The following is a 14,377-nucleotide window of genomic DNA, read 5'->3' on the forward strand; positions in this document are numbered from 1 at the left end:
GTCTGCTGTGGCTGGTTTCCTGCAAAAAGAGGACTTTTTTTCTGGCCAATATGGAGAGAAGGATCATGGGAACATTTGTTTTTATTGAAGTGGAAGAAGAAAGCATCTTTCACCAGCACAGTGTTTTCATAGTGCCTAGTGATGTAAATTTTAACTGGTTAACTAATAAGCTTGATGCTTATCCGTTTCAGTTAATAACTAAATCCTAAGGCAAGGAACCCCACATAAAATACAGGGGATGCTGCAGCACTTCCCACACCTCTGTTTCCCTGGTTAAACATTTAACCAATAGAATTTTAATAGGTTACATTTTTACGGTTTTACACACTATTTATGTCCCTTGCAGTGCCACAGATCAACAGCTTTTTGTTCAGGTAAGTGTCCTAGTAGCCCACACTGGAATGAAGTCTCACCCACCACACATTCCAATTCAGGAACCACTTGTGAAGATCTACCATGATTAACTTAGTCTGTTTGGTGGAAGTTTCCTTCCTTGCTAGGAACATAGCAACCAAGAACAATTTGTGGAGCAGAGTAGACTCTCACAACTGAAAGAACTTCTGAACACCAGGCGTGCACATTGTGTTGTCTTGGTTCCTGATGTGATCTAGTTATGTACTTTAATCAGGACCGTTGTCTGGGATGCACCATTGCTAGCCAGTTCAGGACCACCTTCATCTCTAGGAGCATTACAAGTGCAGTAGGCCCTGGGCAGACCAGATTCCCAGGGTCAGCTGCTCCTTTTTGTGGGTTTCCAGGCTGAATGCATTTATGGGCACTTAAATTACAATTGTAATTGAAAAGCCACTCCTCAATCAAGATTATCCAGGGACTGTCATCAAGCCCAAACACAAGCATCTGACAAGAGTCCTTCTGATCTTGAATCTATTAAGAACTCAGGCTTCAGAGAAGTTCTTGAGCTGCAGCCACAACATAAAGATAACACACTATGAATGATCTTCCAGATCTGGGATATAGGATTTGAGCTATATCTTACCAGGAATCTTACGTACCTAAATTGTCTGCTGGGGCCAAGGAGGAACCTGGGACAATTTGTCATGATTCCCAGTGAATCCTATATCCAATATGAATCCTTTGGATATCCAAGGAATTATTTCCTTGCTCTATAATTCCCAAAATCTTGGAACATATGCATTTCCAATTGGTGCAGATAAACTATACCTACAGTAAACTCTTTCATACTCGCATTCTATTACCCCCAACTCTCAACCAGCATTTTAACCATAAGTAAATTTTAGTTATTTTTTCCATAGTTACAGTATAGTGACAGTAAATACAAATAAATATAGCAAATACAGTATTCCTGTGTCTACACGAGCCCCTTCCTTTAGGAAGGTGCATGTTAATGAGACAGTTTGAAAGATGCTAATGAGACGTTTCCATGAATATGCAGCACCTCATTAGCATAATGACAGCCGTCGTGATTCAAAAATGCGGCTTTTGAATTGCACACCATCCATCGAGATGGGGACCTTTCGAAAGGACCCCACAGTTTTTGAAAGCCTCCTCTTTCTAACACCAGAGAGAAAGAAGGGGCTTTCAAAAACTGGGGTGGTCCTTCCGAAAGGTCCACATCTCCACGGGTGGCGCGCACTGTCGAATCGCCACAGCTGCCATTATGCTAATGAGGTGTTACATATTCATGGCAGTGTCTCATTAGCATATTTCGAACCCGCTCACTAACATGCCCCTTCAAAAAGCAAGGGGCTCGTGTAGACCCAGCCTATAAGTTTATGGTGTACAATACTTCTGTTGCTGGTAAATAAAGTACTCTGCATATATACCTCTTTATTATCTAGAATATTTGAATACTCAGCAATCTCCCTTGTCCCTTTCCTGTGGCTGCCGGATATGAAAGGATTTACTGTATCACCAAGCAATTAATAAAGACCAGATGCCAATGCTATTTTCAAAGGCAAGACAATATTATTACTCTTGCTCTTCTGCGATAAATTTGAATACTTACAGCAGCTGTAAAAACCCTAAGTTTCAGCATGCATAGACATGACTTTCCTTTGAAAGAGTCGTCAGAGTTTCCAGGGTAACCAGCAAGAATTTCTTCAGGTATTGACTAAAGTCCCCATATTCAGCACATGCCAAAGCCTTCCTTCCCTCAGTGATTCTGGATCAAAAATTCTTTGCTGCTGTAAATTTTCTCTCTCCTGTCATTTTTTCCCTCATATTGGGGAATCCAGTATCATTCTCAAGTTGTATATATGGAGATGTATATATAAAAAAAGGCAACACCTCCAAACAGCAACATTCTTCTCCTTTGCCCCCTAACCTGATTCTGCAGAACCACTCAAGAATACTCAAAATCTATGTGTCTAAGATGATACCAGGAAAAAGGTTAAAAGATTCTAACTGTAGGAACAATATCCAAATGAGTTTCAGAAAGACGTTAGCTAGCTAAACACAGCAGAAGACATTGTAAGCCTTTCACAGTTCAGTTGATTGCTGTGAAAGGTGTTTGGAACTGTTGCATGCATTCCCTGTAGCAAAGTGCACTACACAGTGGGCCTCCTGGGATTCCATGAAACCAGCAAATGAGAAAACTGGCTTTTGAAATGGAAATTTTACCTAACCTGCCTTTTAGAGGTAACCAAAAGACAAAGCACAGACTTGAAAGGAGTGCAGGGTCTTCTTCCAAATATTAGCATGCCCTTTGACCACGTAAGTAAAGCACTCTCTGACTCAAAGGTTGTAATGAAAATGGGAAAACAACACTTTGACCAACTAAATCACACACACAGACCTCTGAGTTCTGGATCATGTAGGCTGGACCACAGTCCCTCCGGAAACTCCTATTTCAACCACCAAGAGCTCCTGTGGGAGACACAGCTAGTACACATCCTTAGTTAACATATCCTCTTACAACACCATAACAACTGTGCAAGGAGTTTGCCATGCTATAACCATATGGTTCAAAACAGGGTGCAAGAACAGAAATATCTAGATCAGACATTCCTTACATGTGACTCTCATAGATTCCTGAATTACCTAACTCTAAATCTGCTGGGCTATGCAACTTTATAAGACACTGCAGATGCATCTAATTCTTTTACACAGCATTTTGATCTGCTGTCTCTATACAGCAGGGCTATGTCTACACTACAGAGATCTGTCGACAGAAGTTACTGTTGGAAGATATCTGCTGACAACACTTCTGTCGACAGATTGCAGCTGCACATGAAAGCAGACTGCTCTGTTGATCCACTCTGTTGATAGAATGGCCAACCAGAAGCAGAGCAGACAGGGTTGCCCGGTGACCTAGAAGCCCTATCTGTCAATAGAGGGCCCCCTTGAGCAACACACGGCTTTTCTGTTGACATATTCCGTCAAGAAAGGCATTCTGCCTCATGGGGGAAGAGGCAGAATGCTGTCAACAAAAGTGCCAAGTTCTGGTACGTCAACAGAATGCATTTTTAGTGTGGATACTCCTTTGTTCAGCAGAAAGAAAAACGTTTTTTTCAAAACCAAAATAATTACTTGGGGAGGAGGGAATACAGACTGTATCTGAAACTACTCAGGACTTCTTTGAAAATATAAATGGCATATCAACATACTGCACATGAAATTAACACATTTACTGTGAACCCATCTAATTATTTTAACATTCAGACAATTTCAGCTCATAGTAATTTTTCGTTTCAATTATATATTTAGGGATGCTAAATTACTCATAACCTTTGTCCACTGTTTTCCATAAAAAGGGTTAATTTTGAAACAGGAAGCCATGCACCTAATATGAAACAGAACTGCATTCCTAGTGTCTCAAAAAACAGCTTCACAGCTCTATACATGAACCCAGTGATATGGAACACTATGCAAATTTAAACAGAAAAAATATAATAGAAAGGTAATTTGACAGGTACTGTCTGGAAAAACTAGATGCATGTGAAAGGCCTTTAAAATTCACTGTTTACAGGCTTCCTTAATAAATAATTTGTTCTAAAAGAGAACAAAAAGATACTGTCAGATGATAAAATACCTTGTGGTATGTAAACAGATAACTGGAGCATTTGTGGTGAATTAAAATATACAGGGTATGATTACTACGCTAATACATGTCAAACAGGATCTGAAAAGTATCAGGGTTTTGTCGGTATTTAAAAAAAAAAAGTTTCATTGGTACCTCCTTGATTTGCCCTGATAATCTCAAATATTTGGGGAAAGGCTTGAAACAAAGATTTGTTGAAATAGGCCAACAAAACAAAACCCTAAGTAATCAATGCAATGAGTAAGTGAGAAGAAGCAACTTTCACTCTGACTTGAGCAATATGCAGGCTATACAGACCCTTCTGGAATTTACAGCCTGCTCAATCTGTTCATGTTGAGTTCACAAGCACGATAATAAAGTATTTGAAGAATACATTTTATTTCCAGTCTTCTACAGATAATAGTTAATGGAAGACTCTTACTGCATTTTGACCATTACCCAACCCAACTTGCCTTTTTCAGAAAAAGTTTTTCTTTAATGAAAAACAGGGAAGGAAACAAAGTAAGAACTATCCAAACTGCCAATTCATGGAAATATTAATATTGAGACAAATGTCTAATGCTTTGTTCACATTAAATTTTACAAACTCTGGAAAACAAAATAGATTTCATTGGCTGAACTATAGGAAGAAAGCTCTTCCAACTACAAAATACTCTGGATAGACTTTCTCCTGGAACTACGCATTTTTGAGTTTGTTTATGGTGCCCTTCTTCCTTTATTTCTTAAATAAAAACAACTTATTTTAAGTTCTATTGTATTTAATATTACAAGGCTTGCAAATTTTACCAATCTAAACCTACCAGTTAGGAGACTGCATTTGGAGTCACTTTATTTTTGGACTCAATCTCATCAAGCAGTGCTTGTAGACAAGGACCAATCCTGAGATGAGAGAAAGAGTAAGTGCCATCTTCTGAAAACGCATCTGCTAATGTCTCAAATGTGAACCATTTTTTCCCCAAATCAGTCATTTAGCTGCTGAAAGGGAAGCACAACCTCTTTCTCTCTTAGGCGCCAGTGCCTTTGGGCTGCTGCAAGTGATGTGGTGGCTTATGATGCACTATCCCCCTCTGCTTTGAGGCAAGCACTGGAATTACTCCATTCCTCTCTGTCCCAAGCAGCAGAAGAAACATTAGCATGCATGATTCTGGACAGTTTAATTAATGACATAGGTCTGAATAGCAATGGAAAAAATGAGCAAAATTTTGTACTACTCTTGCTTAGAAAAACCAATTTGCAGAGACAGTCGTGCTTTTCGCAAGCTGGGGAAAGATACCACTGCATTTGTTCACATTTGGATCTTCATCCCACATCTTTAAGAACAAAGACTATTTTGGTAAGAGAAGAATTTGCTGCAAGTCCTCATATTTGTCACTGCAAGTTGCCCAGTCACTAGCAGCAAGGGGATTTTTTAGCCTCTGATTCAATACATTGGTAGTGTACAAAAAAAAAAAATCCAAGTTTTCTAATAGATTTCAGAAGTAAGTTCCCTTCCATTTTTAATCATGTTTGGGAGACTCCAGATCTGAAGAAGTGGGTCTGTCCCACAAAAGCTCATCATCTAATAAAGTATACTGTTCGTCTTTAAGGTGGTACAGGAATGATATACATAGTGTTTACATTTGGCAGATCTTCAATGAACAGACCAGACTGTAGGCCCATGGGTACAGGAATCAAATCTTTTCATGTGTTTGTACAGCATCTAAGACAATGGGTATTCTGAATTATTAGCTTGAAAAAAGATTTGTCCGTCTATTAAATCATCCTTCATTGTACATTATAAAGTGCAGTGTTTTCCCAAATTGAGAGCCAGTTATGAAAGTTGGATGAATTAAAATACAGAAGGACAAGTAAATCACAGAACGCTCAAAAAGGTGTTCTCTGAATAAATACCTACTGAGCAGAAACTGCAGAATTGTTTCCTGAATTCAGAAATCCATCTTAGCATCATATCCTACAGACTCCTAAAAATGCATGAGGAGGGGGCGCATCCTTTTAAAATGTTTTTCATTATCCTTTGTTTCCAAAGCTCTCTCTTTTTTCATAGACATATAGTTCTGAAACAGGATAATGAACATTTTTCATTATACTCCATTTCCAAACTATGTATCTTTTTTTCATGTAGTATATTAGTAAAAATGACACTGCATTGATCCTTTCGTCTAACTCAAAACACACAATGTAGCCACTACAAAGCCGTTTTCCATTGGGCATGGAAGTCTTTTTCTGTATTCCACTGCTTAGATTTTATAGTGATGGGCACCAAGAAAAAGTCTTGAGATTTTGGTCTCAGTTCTGATGTTCTATGAGAACAAACATACTACAGGGAAGTCAGTATGGGCCCATGTTTCTTGAAGGGGTGCTTCATTTGCCAGTTCTTTTAACCTTCAGGATCAGCAGTGAGACCCAGAAACACTGTGATTTGCTTTCTGTTAGGTGTTATCAAAGGGTGTGCACCATTTGGAAATGGAATGGAACTCAACTGAAGTAAGTTTTCTTTTTTCTTATTTTATATTCAGTTTATGTTACCTTAAGACTTTTAAAAAAAAATCAAACAGCTGCAAACATGATTGGGAAGGAAAAAAGAATTTGTAAGTTTCTAAAAACGAGATCAGTTGTATTCATTTTCTTTAATGGTTGGTAGGAGAGCTGGACTGAGAAATTTCATTCTAAAGTCCACAAACAGGAAGAAGTGGTATAATGACAACACTTTGTGTTCATAGATGATTGTTGTAGGTCATTGTGCATAAGCACTTGGCACGGAATATTTTTGTTTGCTTTCAGAAACAAATGTCAATCTGTCAGCACTAATTCTGATAAAACTATCCAGTGGTATGTAGAAAGAACTAAAAAGCACACTAACAAATTTGGACTCTAATGTAATATAATCTACCATAGTTCTGCTTGTTAGCCTACGCAGAAATAATCCCAAACAAATAAAAAATTTTGAATTTACAGAATTTTTTATGATGCCTTGTAAATTAGTTTGAGCCACCCAATTAAAAAGACACGAGACATTTTACAAGTGCCTAAGTGACAAAGGTGTAGAAGTCTAACCACAGTTGACCAAAAATTACAATATCTTAACTTTTTCTTCATTTCATGTACTAATGGAAGAATAATATTTCAGATTATTAAAACATACAGTTTACAAAAAAAAGTCAAATTTGCACATTTAGCAGCAGTTCATTTTGAGCATGTTTCTTGTTTTTCTGATCAGTTTCAGTTCCTTGTCTTAGTCGTCATATCAACATTACTCCAAAGTTTCCTCTGTGGAAAGTTCACCTGGAAATAACTCCACTGGCCCTGTAAATGTGTGTTTAACTTGGTAGAAATGAAGCTGCTGAAATTTCCGAGTGTATCTGGATGCTAATAAGTAACTATGTTAAAAGGGGGTAGGAGTTTTTCATTCACGAACTTCTACATTTAAAAAAGGTGTAATGGAGCTTTTGTACACCCTACAAGAATCAGAGAGAAAACAGGTGTATGTCTATCCTAAATGCCTGTAATGAGCAAAGGAAGAAAAAACAATGCTTAGGAAGATATGTCCCTTCCCTCCCCACCACTGTACAACTTTTGCATCGACCCAGACAAAGACCAGACAGTGGTCAGTTAGGAACCTCCCCCACAGAACCTATAGCAAGGGAAGTGGGAAGAAAAAACTAAGCTCAGCTAGAAAAAGGGGAAGTCCCAAGTTTATATTCGGTCAGGCACTGGCAACATGCACACCAGAGGGACAGTCTGATCCTGCTCACATTCACCAGGAATCTCTTCAAGGATGTATGTTTTCCTGTGGTGTGCTGGGAACAAAGTAGCTGAAGAGAAAGACAAAGGAAACCTCAAAACAAATTAGAAAACAGAACTTGGATATGGCTCTTAATTTTTAAATAGTCTTGGGATGGAGGGTAAGAAAGGACAAGGGGAATAGCTCAGTGGTTTGAGCACTGTGTACAGCAGTGTACAGCACTGATTCTCCTGAGAAGACTAAAACAAGGCGGCATAGCAAAACTGGTAGGAGGTGTCCCTTATAACCACCTGGATCAGTTCCAGACAAAATGCCTCCACATCTGTCAGGAGGCTTTGCCATCTGAGTAGGGTCCAGCATGATCTGCCCTCTCCAGGATAAGTGACCTTGCAAAGCTGCTTCTCCTGCAGGGTGTCACAAGAGCTGGGTGTCATTTTCTCCACTAAGCTTCAGGTGAACCTCACTCCACTTCTGCAATAAAATCTAGACCAAAATTACAGAAGTTCCTAGATTTAAAATAGATGCTTTGAATTCTTCATATCTGACAGCAGTTACCTGCCACCATTCTTATTGATATCAGTACCATAAACAAAAAACAACAAAAACCTCCAGAAAGTACACTTTGATGGTTGATATCAATTATCTAACCAAACTAACATCCTGACCACACTCTTTTAGGCTATAAATCTACCTGCATGATGTGAGAACACATAAATTGATCCATATAAAAAGAGACAGATAAGCATAAAGTAAACTGTGACAAAGATCAGAAATGTCAACCACACATCCTTCAAGCTGTACATGCTTACTGGCAGTGTCAGGAGAAAAATAATCAGAAGATAGGATGTTTCAACCTCCCTGATATGTCTTAAAACAGGCCATATGCAGGGGAGTGGAGAGAGGTGCATTTGCACCCTCCCCAATGGGCTGCATGCAGGGCCATCCTGAGGGGAGGAGTGCCCAGGGCAACCTCCACTTTGCCACAAGCTCTCTCTCTCCCCACTCGGCCTTCAGCCTGACCAGCCCAGCCTGGGATTAGCTGGGGCAGGAGGTGGGCAATGGATGGCATCAGCAGCCACGGGAGGTCACCTCCCCATGGTCTTCCTCCCCACACTCACCACATGGCTGTTGCCACCCCCTGCCCCTACCACCCATCCTCTACCCAGGTAATCCTACCCTTTCTGTCTGTAGGATGGGAGGAGCAGCTGCTGCATGGCCCCAAAAGCGCAGGGCCTCCTGAGGCAGCCACTACATCATGGCCTATGGACAGGACAGCTGTAGGTGTTCAGGCCAAGCAGGGAGGTAGGGCTGAACCTGGGATGGCCTGAGCCCTGCCCCTGTGGCTCGGGTCCAGCAGCCCTGGCCCGGCTCCAGAGGCTGCAGCAGCCCCGCTCCAATCTGGATGTGGCTTCAGTGGTCCGGACCCAAGCAGGCAGGTAAAATTACCCAGCCTCAGGGTCATCCTCCCTCCCCCAACACACACTGTCACCTACCCCCTGCTCTCAGCCCCCTGCCCTGTTTTCTGTACCCCCCCCAAACCCAACACCCTGCCCTGAGCCTTTTGATGCCTTGCTTTGGACCCCTCATATGTCCCAACCCTTACTCATGGACTCCTGACATCCCCTGTACCCTACCCTAATTTCTGCACCCACAGTACATTGCAATCACCTGCCCTGAGCCCCTTAATCAACCCAACCTTGATTCCTGCACCTCCACATCCACAACACCCTGTCCAAACTTTTGCACTCCCTGCACACTCCAGTTCCATACTATCAGCACCTCATATACCCCAATCCTGATTGCTACACCCCCACATACCTCATCCGCTGCTCTAAGCCTCCCACACTCCATCTCGTAATTTTTAGGGTATTTCTAACTGATTCATAGTTTTGTTTAGTATCTTAAAGCTGATCTGTGTGTGGATAATATGAATTTTTGTGTGTTCATTAGCAGGGGCTTGGAGGACAGGAGCCAGCCACTGGCAGCAGGGACCTAGGGGAGAGGGGCAGGATCAGGCTGTCTGAAAGGCAGATGGGGAGGGTGGTCCATATTAACAAAAAAGGCGCACATGCACGCGCACGCGGGCACACACACACAAATCCTTGCATAGGGGCCTGTAAGACCATCTCCCCATATCAGAGAGGCTTTGCAGGCAGGCATTACAAAGCACATCATTTACCTCTCTTTGTTAATGCTGTGGAGGAAGGTATGCCTTTGTCTACAGGATGGGCACCCACAGCACTCGACAGGCACCTACAGGCATATTTTTAATACTTGAAGAAAAATAAAATAGCACTGAAGTTTAGTGAGGTGGTGTCAGGATGTTTGCAAATCTACTGACTATGTGGTCCCTGTTCTGTGTATAGAGAACAATAGTTTCAAAGGCTGTCAAACACAGCACCTTTCACAAGCATTAAATTCCCACGACTTTTTTATTTTTTTAAAAAAATGACTAATGTAATAAAAGTAAAAATAGAAAAAACCTAAGACACTGTATGTGTGTCAACCTGACAGCAGATAAAACATTCATTCCCTGGCCACGTCAAGAAATCAGTGACATAATATACCTGTATGCTTAATTCCCATCAGACTTAACGGTGCCCACACAATGAGAGGATGTGGGCCTCAAGACTCTAGTTAGTAGCTTTTGAAACATTTCATCTTGAATATTCTCCAATTTACAAGATTTGACAGATGCATAATCAGAGTTAAAGGGCTAAATTACTGCTGCTGCAAGATTATTGTAAGAAATAGCTTTTGCCACATAATAGAATGAGATGCATTACAAAAGATGCCAGAAGCATTTGCTGTCACGCTTTACAACTTACAGTTTAGTAAGGCATTTAAAACTTCAGCATATATAGGAGAATACACAACTGACACGCTGGGGGATGGGACATGTTCAAACTAGAACACACTCACCCACACTCCCCTTTCTAGATGGGCAATTCAGTTCAAGTTTAGATGAGCAACTGTGTCCTCACAATTGATTTACACTAAACTCAGACATTTTATAAAATGTGAACCAAAAGTACTTCCAACTCAGTGAACAGACATTGGTCTCTCGGGAGGAAGAATAATGTGGTTAAGGCACAGAACGTTGAATTTATAATAGTTGTTCTAAGGTCCTGTTGTCTGCTCTGACACAAACCTTGTGCAAGTTGCTCAATTATAGCCAAATTTTCAAAACAGCATTTATTTTGCACGCCTATCTTGAAATGTTTCAGACCTGATTTTCAAAATATTGAGCACTGGCAACTACCACTGACTTCCACTGGACCAGTGGGTGCTCAGTACTCCTGGAAAAAAGTCTCAAGGTGAATAACTAAGAACTAAAGCAACAAAAAAGTGAGACTCTTAACCAGAACCACGGCACTTCAAATTATATACATAAAAGATGGGCTTAAATGTTTCCCTGCTTCACAGGAACGTTGTGATGTGAAGTTAATTTATTAGCAGACTTAAGTACTGTTGAAATGCCTGTAAATAAATACAAATAGTGTCAAAATTAACTTGGAACCTGTTCCAAGAATCCAATGCTGCTTCAGAGAACAATCTCTAAGTAACTTCTGATACATCTGCAGACTACTAAAATTTCACTCGTTTAGAAAAAACAGACAAGAACTCCAAAACAAAAACAAAACCACAGAGTTCTTATTTACAAATAACTTTTAGAAAGACCGATAAATGAGATGAAAAACAACCTATATGTTTTGGGGATTAATTCTTTAGTAGGTATTATGTTAAACCAGCTCCACTGGATACAAAGAGCAGAAGACCCAAGGTGCCATTTGTCAATGATACACATTATTTGTACACATTTCTTGATCCCATAAAAGCACACACACCTCTTTGTGGCAAGGAACTCTTTGTATGTGTTTGTCTCATGATGAAGCCTCAATTCCAATTTGGGCCTCTAGGCACTACTGTGCATATAAATCAGTGAGGCAAGATTATCTATCCGACAAAAGAGCGATAGCTAATCATTTACACCAACTGTTTTGACTTGGTATTTTAACTGCTGTATACATTCAAAATAGTTTCAGTAGTATCTTCAAACCGTGTATGCTCATTAAATGTACGGACCTGTGATGAATGGAAAGCAAGACAGAAGAAATCTTGTATTAAGATCACTACATTCATTTTTTCATTTTCATTGTTGAATATTTTACACACAGCCCCCAGCACCTACTGCGTTAAATAACACGTTTTATAGCCTTTTTAAAAAACAGAAAAACGTACAGCTATCATTCCATAACCCATTTTTCAATTAATCTTGTGCATCCACTGTAAAACAATTAAAGCTGTCTTGCCTAGCCACATTGTACACAGCACATGCAAATATACCACATGTGCCAGAGAACAGAACCATTAACAGACCTACTGCTGGACACTTCAAATATCCAGTCTTTTACCAGGCATTCACAAATCATAAAAGAGATATTGTGATCTTATTGAACAAGATTGCCTATACTCCAACATGCAATCCACAACAAAGACCAACCAAGAATAAGTATTCAATGGACCATGGGAGCACAGAACTGCCACAGATGGATGAAAGCACCACAATGGGCAGGCTCTCCCTTTCAAAATGATAGACCAATTACCCACAACCCCATGAGAAAGAACCAAATACCACTTTCAGTTTCCCACTGAAAAACCCTTACTATTTTTCAAGCAAACACATTAGCCTTCTGTTAACATATATTGTTTCCCCCCATCCTATCCTAATTAATTCATCTTTGGTGATAAGTTCTGCAACAAATTCGAAATAAATGTAGAAGTACACAAGAAAACCTTTGTGGCTTATACAGATAAACCAGGTTTTCTAGAGACTATACAATTCACCTCACATTTTGAGAGCCTAGACAAATTCAATTGCCTACTTTTCCACATCTGCATGTAGCAGCCTGGTGCATACAGTACGCTACACATTGTGTTTGCAGCTGCACACAGGCTGACGTATGTGAACACCATGGCCCCTCTTTATTCATAACGCGGAAGAGGTGTGCGGAAGATCCCAAGGAACAATGCAGTATCATGGGGGACGTGACACGCCGATGGGCAGAGCCCCCAAAACGGGACAGAGGAGCCACCACACACAGCACTGATCGTTGTGGCAGCAAAATCAGCAAGTACCAGCGTCCTGCCCATGGCGCAGTCTACCCCTCCCCCCGCCCTATGGCCCCTCCCCACCAGCCCCATCGCCTCTCTACACACACCCCGAACGCCTCAGGCTTCCCCTGCCCCCTACACAGACACCCCTCCCCCACCCCGTCTCCCCCGTCTCCCATACACACGCGCCCCTCCCCCACCGGCCCCGTCTCCTCCCTCCACACGCCCCCTCAGGCCCCAGCCCCGCCGCCCGCACCTGCTTGCGTGGTGTCGCTCAGGTCGTAGCCGCCGCCGGGGAAGTCGCGGAGCTTCCTGCCGCTGAGGCAGAGGATGCCCGAGCTGGCCGCCTCCTCCAGCGCCCGGTCCAGGCTGCGCCCCGTGTGGGGCTGGGGCGGCGCGGCCGCGGCCCAGTACAGCCCAGTGGGGTAGGGGAGCGTGAGGTGAGCGGGGAGCCCGAGCCCGAGCCCCCCGCCGCCGCAGCTGCCGCCGCCGCCTCCCTGCCCGGCCGCCATGTCACCGGCCCCACAACAAACAGCCGCGCGGCGCGCAGGCGCGGCGGCGGCGGCGGCGGGTGGGGGGGGGGGGGGGGGGGGGCGGGCGAGAGCGCGCCGGGCCCTGTCGGCCCCACCCCTCCCGCAGCGCGAGCGGGGATGGGGGAGTGAACCGTCCCCCTGGCGCCGCCTCCAGCCTTTCCGGCCCCTCCCCCCGCGGGCCGCCGGGCGGGGGGTCAGGTGAGCGGCGGCCCCAGGCCGGCGAGTCCCCCCGCCGCGGCCGGAGGCCGGGCGCCGCCTTCCAGGAGGGAGCTGGAGCTGGAGCTGGAGCTGGAGCGGGCCCGGCTGCCGCAGCGCCTCCCCTCCCGCCGGGCCGCCAGGCGACCCCAGCTACTCGTGCGGGCCCTTCTCCCGGCGCTGCGCGGCAGGAGAGCGTCTAGTCAGAGGGCCGCGCTCCGGCCCCTCTGTAAGCCCGCCGAGCGGCCGCCTCAGGGCTTCCCGGGCTCGCAGCGGCGGGTGAAAACCCGACCCCCGTCGATGGGACCTAGGGCGGGTTCCGCTGCTGCGCCGCCGCGCCCGGCCTGCGCACGTGGCGGCGGGGTGACTGGAGTGGGGGAGGCTCCGGCGCGAGAACCGCTGTCCTGCTGCGGCAGGGCAGCCTCCGGAGACAGGCGCCGGCTGCCCCCGCGGTTCCCCGAGGCGTGCCTTGTGCAGAGGGGGCAGCAAGCTCCAGTCCTGCAGATGCACATGAAATACTGGGCCAGGGAGCTGAAGTTAGATGCGGTGCAGTCCCTGAAGAGGGAAATAAAGAACCACAGTGATGGGTGTTTTTATTTACTAGACCTAGAGATAGGTGAGCAGTGGGCTGCTGAAACCCAGGGTGGTGAGTTCAGTCCTTGAGGAGCCCTTTTAAGGGCCCCCGGGGCAAATAGGTTAAAAAGAAATTGTCAGGGGTGGTGCTTGGTTCTGCTGTGAGAGCAGGGTACTGGACTGAATGACATCTCAAGG

General features: G+C 43.7%; 1 protein-coding gene across 5 annotated transcripts in view; it reads right to left on the reverse strand.

The window, feature by feature from the left end:
* The window catches only part of LRCH2 (leucine rich repeats and calponin homology domain containing 2), a 110,805-nt gene extending 97,353 nt beyond the window's left edge, over positions 1–13,452 (reverse strand). For 4 of the 5 annotated variants that reach the window (XR_012647380.1, XM_075008150.1, XM_075008149.1 and 1 more), the window contains exon 1: positions 13,135–13,452. Coding sequence is in view for 3 of the 5 variants with exons in the window: in XM_075008150.1 (XP_074864251.1) it covers positions 13,135–13,390 (256 nt within the window). In the remaining 2 variants the exon portion in view is untranslated. The remainder of the gene's footprint in view (positions 1–13,134) is intronic. The other variant, XM_075008151.1, reaches the window with a different exon arrangement.
* Between the last annotated feature and the right edge of the window lie 925 nt (positions 13,453–14,377).

The sequence above is a fragment of the Carettochelys insculpta genome, chromosome 13 (genome assembly GCF_033958435.1).
Source record: "Carettochelys insculpta isolate YL-2023 chromosome 13, ASM3395843v1, whole genome shotgun sequence".
Taxonomy (NCBI): domain Eukaryota; kingdom Metazoa; phylum Chordata; order Testudines; family Carettochelyidae; genus Carettochelys; species Carettochelys insculpta.